The 11,073-nt window shown below is 36.0% G+C and overlaps 1 protein-coding gene across 1 annotated transcript in view; it reads right to left on the bottom strand.

Moving 5' to 3' along the window:
- ttyh3a (tweety family member 3a) overlaps positions 1-11,073 on the bottom strand; it is a 73,181-nt gene that overhangs the window by 26,099 nt on the left and 36,009 nt on the right. Inside the window, exons 6-9 of the mRNA XM_016569692.1 lie at positions 10,054-10,126; positions 8,752-8,827; positions 3,870-3,925; positions 664-756 (exon numbers count right to left, since the gene is read on the bottom strand). Coding sequence (XP_016425178.1) covers positions 664-756; positions 3,870-3,925; positions 8,752-8,827; positions 10,054-10,126 — 298 coding nt within the window. The remainder of the gene's footprint in view (positions 1-663; positions 757-3,869; positions 3,926-8,751; positions 8,828-10,053; positions 10,127-11,073) is intronic.

Below are 11,073 nucleotides of genomic sequence, written 5' to 3'. Positions count from 1 at the left end.
AAAAAAAAAACTGAAAGACTAACAGAGACTTGTCACCGTGCTTGCGTATCATTGCTCTTTTGTTGGTTTTGATTGCTTCTATTGTCCTCATGTAAGTCACTTTGGATAAAAGCGTTTGCTAAATGACTAAATTTAAATGTAAATGCAGTGCATACATTAGGAAGTATAATCAATGTCCTAATTTCTATTTAGTCTTTATGAGTCCAGCACACAATGGCACACACATGACAAACCAAAACATTCACACAGGAGGATGTCAAAGCAGAGAGGCTTGTTTTCTTTCTTTTAAAGGCTCAGAGTTGTGTGAGGTCTAAGTTGTATGAAGTTGCAGTGGTAATCAGATTTTGGCTGGTTATAAGGGTGAAATATTTCCATTGATTCAGCGGTTTCTCTCAATGCTTGTGTTTCAGCAAGAGGACGGTTTTCTTTCTCACACGTACAGAATGTCAGCCATCACTTTGTCCCAGAACACACACAGATGCTGCACAATGTCAGAGGCCCAGGGATAGTGAACACACACAAACATTTCCACACAGACACTGCAAAAGGACCTGCAAGCTTTTGTGCATCAGGGACTGTGAGAAATGGGCTATACATACTACACGCATGCTCTAAATAAACACAAACACAGAGTCACGCAGATATCTATATAGACGCGCTCACCTTTGTTTTGGGGTATTCCCGGACTGCAGAGCGCAGTAGTTCTGACACATCATCCTGCATTTCCACCAGTGCTTTGTGACTTCCTGACAGCTTCTACAACAAGAAAAAAACAAAACCTGTTACATGCTGTGTGCAAAATTAATCTCATTTACAACCTTGTACTTATAAAGCATATAGAAAAAATGTATATTGTATTTTTCAACATTTACAGGTTTTTTAGGCAGACAGGAATTTATAGGAATCTGGTTAGTATAATATACTAAAACTAGCACAAAAACCTATAGATCTAAACACATTTTTGTAAAACTTAAAGTGACCCAAATGAAAATGAAAAATAAAATGAAACTAAAAGACAGCAGTTGAAAAGCTAATTATAAAAAAAAGTAAAGAAAGAAGTCACCAAGGCTACATTTATTAGATCAAAAATACAGTAAAAATAATAGTGACAATTACTATAATAATAATATAGTATAATAATAAGATATTTAAATATGTTTTCTAATATATTTTAAAATGTAATTTATTCCTGTGATGATAAAGCTGATTTTTTTAGCATCATTACTCCAGTCGTCAGTGTCACATGATCCGTCAGAATTCATACTAATTTGCTGATTTAGTGCTCAAGGAACATTTCTTATTATCAATGTTGAAAGTAGTTGTGCTGCTTATTATTTTTGTAATAGACATCGTGATACATTTTTTTCAAGATTCTTTAATGAATAGTAATTTTAAAAGAGCCCTATTTTTTAAATAGAAATCTTTTACAATATTATAAATGTCTTTACTGTCACTTTTGATAATTTTAATGCGTCTTAGATAAATAAAGTATGAATTTATTAGTATAATTCACAAAACTATATCATTATTAATAAGGCGTGTGATTATTTGATTCTGGTTATTTTCTGGAAGACACACAAATGCAATATTAAGAGCTCGACGGGTAATACAAACTGGGTTGCGCAACTTCCACTTCCTGGCCAGTGCAGAAGTATTTCCTCAGTGTTCATTCACCACTGCACACACCCACGCTCACTCCACTGTTAGTACAGCAGCAGCAGAGAGAGCTGCTTGCATAATGCAACAGTGCATTTACAACCAGCAGCTAAAGTCAGTACAGGCTCTTGCATCCGGCCATTTAGGTGTGTCGCGGAGCATTTCAAGAGCACAGGTCTTGAAAACATGAATATTTTAGATGCCAAATGGCCACCGTGTTAGCTTTGTCTGCCAACAGTTCCACAATGATAGGCTGGAAAATTTGCTGACATTCAGTGAGAAAGAGGCAGTGAAAGTACAACATGTCCTTCTTTACAGAGCTCACAGAAGACTTCTGTTTACCGTGTTAATGGCAGGCAACAGTGCTGGAAACTAACTAAAGACAACAGGCAGCATCAGCAAGGTTCAGTGCTGCTAACAAGAATTGTGAAAAACACAAACGCAACTAACTTTGTTCCAAAATGATGCTGCCTTAGAAGATACATTCTTTTGGTCAAATTCTAAAGCAGCATTATATACACTACCATTCAAAAGTTTGAGGTTAAATACAAATTACTACTTTAATTGATCAAGGACACATTAAATTGATCAAATTTTCAGTCAAGACATAATGTTACAAAAGATTTCTATTTCAATATTTTACAATGTCGATAAAAACATATTTCCTGAGCATTAAATCGGCATATTAGATTGATTTCTGGAGGATCATTTGACACTGAAGACTGGAGTAATGATGATGAAAATTAAGTTTTGCCATCATAGAAATACATCACATTTTACAATATATTCAAACTTAAATGTTCTTTTAAAATGTAATATTTCGTTTCATTTGTTTTTATTTAATCAAAAAACAGCAAAACCAGCCTTGGTGAGCATAAGAGACTTCGTTCAAAAACATTCAAAAAAAATCTAACCAGTCCCACAATTTTGGCATCCTTCACAGATAAAACACCTCTAGTTGTTTTGAATGCAAGAACATGTCTTCTGAAGGTAACTGCTTATGTGCATTGTAGACAGCAAAGCAACTCTGATTTTTAAAGCATAAAGCATTAAACTTGTTGCAGAATCTTCAACATTTCTCTTTAAATGTTCTTAAAATATTCCTTGGTGACATTTAAGTCTGAAATCAATATCCATTTCAATACATTGCTGTCTCAGATGTGAATCAGGCTCAGTGCATCTGTATGCTGCATGAGAACTGGAGGAACTCCATTCAGAGACATCAGCTGACAAAGTAGAGCATTCAGTCTCCATATGGGCATTACCCTTCATTTAAATTAAATGACATCAAGACAATGGAGCGGTCACTGAGATAACCCATCAATCACGAACAGTTAAGAGCTGTGATTTGTCTGAATCATGCACATACATTATTCAAATAAAGATGTGGAGTCTGACTCCATTAACTAATGGGAAAGGCAGGAAGCCAAAGGAACACACACAGCAGCTCGCAATGAGAATGCTAATGTACAGTGGCAAACTAAACAGGGGGCGGCACTTCCCCTGTAATGGAGTGTGAGGAGGGAGGAGACTGGCTGTCTTCCAAACTCCAGTGAGATACCTTGCTGTCTATTAACTATCTACAGAAGGAACAACATTAATGGTTGGTCCCTCATACCTAAGTGCACAAGACTAAACTAACTCTCCCAGAGTCTGATGTTAGAATCAGTAACTTTAACTATTAAAAATATTTTTGTTAACTGAAAGCTGAAATCAAATCAAATAAATATTAGAACTTTACTAATGATATATAGTATAAATAAATTATTTTTTTTATTTTAAAAATGACAAAAGAATGCCAAAATTGCCAAAAACAAAATATTAATAAATACTATAATATATATTTATTAATAGGATATAGAATATAAATAATACTAAAATAACACCTGTTAGCATGTTGCTAACTTTTTTAAATTACCTAATAGCAATGAATTCTGGGATTACCATTTCCATGATGCACACATGTAATGCTGTATTATATTTTTGCCAAATTAGGTATGTATAATGGTGCATAATTCTGCCATTTGCAAAAGCCTTTCTGTTGGGAATGTCCCTATGATGCCAGACTTCTCCAGTTAGGAAGCTCACTATTGTTTGGAACAGAGACGATATACTTTTTCTGAGGACATCTCTAAGAGATTTGAAAGCGAGGGATTTAGTTAACAGATCAAATCTGAATCAATGCATTCAAGAGAGGTAGAAGCTATGATTACCTGTTGGAAGGGGTTGACCTGACCCACATTACATGTGAGGTAATACTGCAGGATATCTGTAAAGAGAGAGAGGCAGTAGGTCAAGAGCAATGACATGAAAGAAATCAGCATTTATTATCTAGATGAAGACCCACTCAGGTATGACGGCTTTTCCATTTCCTTGTATCTATAAGCATATAATACAATTTATGCACTGTAAGTCATTATAAATCTGCAACATTCTACAAATGGTTTCTCTTTTCTTTACGTTTCACATCTGCCTCAAAGCAGATGAACCCACACACCGACACACTGTCATTTACTGAGCTTAGAGAACCCACAGCAGCCATGTCAGGTATCTGGACAGCTATATTTCCAACCACCAGCATCTCTAGATTCCATCCACAAATGCCTCGCTCGCACAAGCTAAGCAGAGCATCTAATTTCTCTCCTGCAGAGGAGAATTTCCCAGTCAATAACTAATCCCAGACCAAATCTGCAGATCTTTTTGCATCAATATTGAAGGAAAATCTGTAGGATGAATTCAAACATGCTAAAATGTGTTTAGTTAAAAGGATAATTAAGATATTTTTGATGAAATCCAAGGGCTTTCTGACCCTGCATAGACAGGCCCAAAACATCGTTAAAATAGTCCATGAGACATCAGTGGTTCAACCTTAATGTTATGAAGCTACGAGAATACTTTGTGCGCAAAAGAAATGCGTCGTGGTACTCTCGTGAACACACATTGAAGACAAAAAGTATTCTCATAGCTTCATAACATTAAGGTTGAACCACTGATGTCTCATGGACTATTTTAACGATGTCTTTACTACCTTTCTGTGCCTTAAACGTGTCGGTTGCTTTGCTGTCTATGGAGGGTCTGAGAGCTCTCGGATTTCATCAAAAATATCTTAATTTGTGTTCCGAAAATTAATGAAGCTCTTACAGATTTGGAAAAACATGAGGGTGAGTAATTAATGACAGCATTTTCATTTTTGGGTGAGCTATGTCTTTAAGGGCAGTCTTATTGGTAGCTGAGCGTATCATAAATTAGCCAAAATATTGAATAAATGAATAAGACTCTAGGAAGTCTTAGGGGTGTTCAGGAATAACTCTTGCCTGGTGCAGGAAGTTGCAAGTTTCATTTGCTTGTGCATCAGTAATAGGTGTCATATTTGGTTGAATTTCATTGTGATTTCTACTATTTTTAGTAAACGTGAACAGAAAACACAATCACACATTTGAAGAGTGCTGCCAGGTCATTGAGGATTTTTACAAGGACTGAAAAGAAAGATGAGAGCTGAAGGTAAATAGTAGGTTAGTATCTCAAGCTTGACGTTAGCAACACCAAGGTCATGGGTTTGATTCCCATTAAATACAAGTTTAAAATGTACACCACACACACAAAAGTTTGGGGTCCCACACTTTTTCAATTGTGAAGTTGATTAAAATTACCATGCAATGAATCTGATCTGTGAATGCAAAGATGAATGGAAATTAAGCTCTAGACTGCAGTGTTAAAAAAATACTTTCTATTTCTGCACAGGAAATGGTACTAATTCACACAGTCCTCTCACAAACCTCCACACGCCAACGCAGATGGAGTCTTGGGCCATTTTCATGCGCAGCTTGCAGCGGGTTGCGTGGACGCGAATCAAAAACGGACACATGCGTCAGAGCGGTGGGTTTGTTGAGGAGGAGTGTGATGCTTTCATCACTATCATTACACACGTGGACACACACATGGCAGCGGTCACAGGGAAAAGTAAAACCTGCTTATGAACAAGCCAATTCCCCCATCCCATACGACCGGCCTCCTTGATTGCACTATAAATGGCATAATTATGGAAATGAGGAGGGGAATAAACTGGCCTCTCAATTATATCCACGGATGGCTGTATACAAAAGGCTAAACTGAGCGTATAGTGTAGTAGTGGAGTTAAGTGCTGGATTTATAGGTTGTAACAGTATTCAGTGAGAGGGCCAGAGCCCCACAGGCTCATATGTCATGTGTAAATAACCTCCAGTAATTGGATGTAATATTGGGTGACTGGTGATGCCCATATGAAACCGAACAAAGACAATGGAGTGGCTTCCAAAAACGATCTGAGAGGAGGCAGAGCTTTAAATCCCACTCACGACGCGATGACTGCAGGCAGTAAAAGATCCTGATTCATGCGAGGCAGGGAACACACCAGCGCACTGACAGATCTTATTTATGAAGTGTTTCACAGATATTCTTCAATGATGATTGTAAAATTTAACATCCTTCTGCGACGTTATCAGATGAGTAAACTGCATACATAATGGAGGACAATTATAGCATGCATTACTGTTCATTTTTTAAGAGGAAAGCATTTAAATTAGATACATGTTTGGACTATTGTCATCTTCTGGGTTTGAAATTAATATCGAGTGAACATCAAGTAACTTGATATGAATAAACTTTGTGATGTCATTTAAATAAAACAACAACATATAAACTAGTAGGTTAGCCCATCATAACAGAGCTTATTTACATGTAGAAGTAGCCAAAGCATTCGGCCTAATTCTAAAAGTTAGATATTTTTGGTATAAAAATGAGTAAAATAAATAAAAATAAAAACAATTTTTTGTAAAGCCAGGCTAACATAAAACAAAAGTGTACTGTTAGAAATGAAATGAAGAAAATAAAAAGTTCCCTAGATTTATGATTTTAATAATTCCAAAAATGCATCACAGTCTGTATAATGGGTCCATATGGCCTCTTTAAACAACTAGATTCAGTATTAAACAGCTCAGCACAGAAGACATGCTGGGATACATACCGAGGCTTTCCTCACAGAAGAGACACGATGGATGGCACAGACATGCAAGTACAGAAATGTCTTGGTTCTATTCTTGGGAAACGCAGTAGGATGAGTCAGTCTAGGACAGTGATAGCCAGAAGGAACACACTCCGAGCTTTCTTTGTGGTCTCCATCTACAGCCATTAATGCTTCCGGCTGAATTACTGCTCCAAATATAGTTCTGGACTAAAGAGATGTAATTAGTGGAAATGTGTAAGCTAAAATCTGATGTGCATATTTTGATGATGTTCCAAAGACTTATTTTATTATAGAATGGCAAGACAAATTCTGAAAACCCACTAACAAAATATTTTTTTCCTCATGACGCAATCATACTTCACCAATATTTTATCTAAACTATTCATTTTGCTTCTCTTTTCCACATAGTAATACACAGTGACTGACCATGACTGACAAACTCCAAAAAAAGACAAACAAGAATCAAACTGTGTGTGTGCTATATTCCAATTCTTCAGAAGTCATGTTAGTTTTGTGTGAGGAACAGACTAAATTTTGTCATGATTTTTTTTCAGTGAAAATCCTCCCCTGCAGTGAGCTGTTAAATCAAATAATGAATCATTGAGTGGAGTAGATTTTTTTTTTTTTGAGCCAATTTTTTATGAGCCACTTCATCTGGTGATGTGGTAACAATTCAACTTTGCTTTTCTCTTTAACTTCCGAACAGTGTTATTTTAGTATTATTTATATACTATTTGAGTACATTTTATTATATTTTCAGTAATTTTATGTGCTATTGTGCTCAATTTTATTTTATTTCTAATTTCTGTTTCATTTTTTAAATTTTAATCTAATATTTATACTTTATTTTAGATATATTTCAATTAATAAAAAAACATTTGAATGGTTTTAGTTAATAACCATTTAGATAACACCACTGCTTCAGAAGACTTAATGCACAAGTCACATGGAGCACTTGCTCATGGTCACTACAAAACTGTGTTAGACTGAAAAAGCCAGGGTGAAATCTCCTAATTCTCCTTCTGAGTTACAAGTCTGGAAAAACAGCACGAAGAATACATATTGGCAGAATGTTCAATTTTGGCTGAACTATCCCTTTAAGGACTTATTTAGAGCAAATGAGAGGAAGACTGCAGATAGGAAGAACAAAGATAAGAATAGAGCCCAGAAGACACACAATTACATGGGTGTGTGAAGCTGATAGTCACATGGTTTATCATCCACATCCTTCAGCGGTTTTCTCTTCCTTTCCTCTTATCTCTCTCCTCTGCTCTCCAGAAGTTCTTGCTGTAGCTCTTCTCTTCTCAGCCGACCAACAAAGTGATTAATCATAACAGACGCCAACGTTGACATATCAAACCTGCTTCTACTACATGAAAGCATATAGAGATCCACATGCATACAAACACACTTCTGCTTCATGCATAGCACCAACTCTAGCGGTCCTTCATTGAGTCCCAATATAACCTCTGCATCTCCATGTCTAACCACAGGCCCAACATAATGAAACCTTTTAAACACATTTAACAGGATTCACACATGTTCAGGCCAGTGCAAATGCTTCCTTTCCAAGGATTAAGTCATAGGAAGATCAATTTCCAATAGGCCGTACACTGAGTCCACCTAGATTAGGCTTAACCAGAATATGTGAGCATAACTTTCCATCATCAACATCTTGCTTCGGCCACCCAAAGAGGAACGCTCGGACACGCAAAACAAACACAGACTGAGAGAAAAACACCCACACGGTTGTCACTTCCCCTGATTTACTAAGAGCATCCTGGATAATAAGGTCACTTTGAAGAGGAACCGCTGTGTTGAGTAATGCTGATAAAGTGAGGAAGAGAAAGTCAGAAGGAACGCTTCCTCTCTGAGCCAACAGGAAATGAACGCCTGCGTGACCGCTCATCCCTCAGAGAACACGCTCCTCCGTCAGGAGATGTAGGGCAGACTAAATTCAGACAGACTCGCAAGTGATTCAAAATAACACCTGCTGGATTAAGCATCTTACTCACAAATCAGCAGGAGGTGGACGAAAGAAAAAAAAGATATGTAATATCTGTGAGATTTGAAAGAAAACTCTTGAAACAAACCTTTCTTGGTAAGCATATACTGCTCTGACACCTTGGTCATGTACATGTTAGGCGCCGCACAGAAGTCACTGAAGCCCTAAAATGAGAAAAGCAAACCATGAATATTAAAGGAGTATATTCTACACTTTATATAGCATGCCATTTTTCAAAAATGTGTTCTACAGACAGCTTATCCATTAAATTGATCAAAAGTGACAGTAAAGATATTTAAAATGTTACAAAAGATTTCCATTACAAACAAATGCTGGTACTGTATGTTGAACTTCTTATTCATTTCAGCTTTCCCTTCTATTTAACTTTCTATAAGAATTCTGGAAAAAAAAAAAAAAAAGATTTCATGGCTTTCACCAAAATATTAAGCAACACAAGAGTTTTCAACATGGATAATATAAAAATCAGCACTTTAGAATGATTTCTGAAGGATCATGAGACACTGAAGACTAGAGTAATGATTCTGAAAATTCAAAATTAACCCACAGAATAAATTATATTTAAAAAATTTTTTTTAAATATATCACAATATTAATTACTTTACTCTATTTTTGATCAAATAAATGCAGTCTTGGTGACTGGTAAGAGGCTTCTTTCAAAAACATCTTACCAACTCCAAACTCTTGTAGGGTAGTGTTTATATTTTAAGCTGTGATTTTTAGCGACAGTGTTTAATTAGCATCCTGCCAGCTTGGTGTGCTTTAACTGGTTGACAAGTGTTGTTTTTAAGACGGCATGTCAAGCTAAAAATAGTCTAACTTTAAAAAAATGCACCTTGAAATCCCTCAATTCTGTTTAACTGCATTTTGCAGTAGCAAGAAAATATCTAATCTAAATTTCCCTTAAGAAAGGCATGCAATCAAGCCCTGGTGACTCTGAAACTAACCTAGTCATACAGGGACTTTCATGCAACTGATTTGCCAACTAGTAGTTGGCAACCCACTGACAAGTCCATTTTGACTAGCTTTGACTTTGATCTGTAGGTTTGTACATTGTTAGTATGAAAATGACCTTGATTATATTTGACTAACTGCTGTTAGTGTGTAGATTCTGAGTGTTAGATTATGTTTACAAAAAATTGCATGACTTCTCCCCTTTAAAGCAGTTGTATAATATAACTATGCTAAAGAGGCTGCTAATCACAGAGATGAACTATTACTGGCTGCTAATCAGAGATTAACTATTACTGGCTGCTTTATGTAATTCCACAGTTATAATTTGGGCATATGCAGTAAGATCTCAAGACGAAGAAGCATCACTACAATACTGTCCTGCCTCTGTGTGGAGAAGTGTTGCCATGGAGACACTCACCGAGGAGACAGTCAGTTCCAGACCCAGTGAGCCCCAGCTGATTACCAGCGCCAACACACCCAGAAAACACACCCTGAGAGAACACAGATAATCAGCATTTCTGCCATCATTATATACAGTGTACACATATTATCATCTTCTAAAAGGTTGGAATCCCCTCAACTGGGCTTTTCTGCTTAGAAAAACCTTTCATCCCACTACAATTTTCAGAACTTTCATCTATAATATGAATTTAATGGTGGTAAAATTATAGAAGCAACAGTGGGATTCAAAACCATTAAGTAATAAGCACACATGGATTGCTATCATCCATACAGCACGTTGTTATATTTCGAGCCTCACATTTGTGTAAAACAAACTTCTACAAAAATATCTGCTCACCTTCATATCTAATGCCCACGTTTGAGCATAACATATTTAACATATTGCAGATTAGCAGACTGTAAACATATATGAAATAAAACATGTATATATGAAATAAAATACAATAAATATTTATTTATATTATTTATTTTTAATTAGCATATATATGCAAATTAAAAATTAAAAAAATATTTTATTTTTTTACAGTCTGCTAATCTGCAATGTTAAATTTAAAGGGGTCATATGATGCGATTTCAAGTTTTCCTGGGAATAGAGGACCTACAATAATGTACAATATGTGAAAAATAATGTGTTTTTTGAACATTAAAGCATGTCAACATATTCTGTCACACCAAATACACAAAATAATGATCTTTAAAAAAGCATCATATGACCCCTTTAATTAAAAGAGTTATTTCCTTATGTTTTAAATATAATTTCTTTATCTCTCTCTCTCTCTCTCTGTGTGAATATATAAAATCAAATACAATATTTATTTATTTATTATTTTAATTAACATATATAATAGGATAGTGATAGGCATGCCACACAAGACCTAGAATCTCTCTCACCTTCAGTACCACGACTGAGGTGCCCTTGAGCAAGGCACCGAACCCCCAACTGCTCCCCGGGCGCCGCAGCAAAAAAATGGCTGCC

Source organism: Sinocyclocheilus rhinocerous, unplaced genomic scaffold (assembly GCF_001515625.1).
Source record: "Sinocyclocheilus rhinocerous isolate Xijiao unplaced genomic scaffold, SAMN03320098_v1.1 scaffold1303, whole genome shotgun sequence".
Taxonomy (NCBI): domain Eukaryota; kingdom Metazoa; phylum Chordata; class Actinopteri; order Cypriniformes; family Cyprinidae; genus Sinocyclocheilus; species Sinocyclocheilus rhinocerous.
Note: the sequence above shows the minus strand (reverse complement) of the source record. Positions and strands in the feature narration are given on the sequence as shown.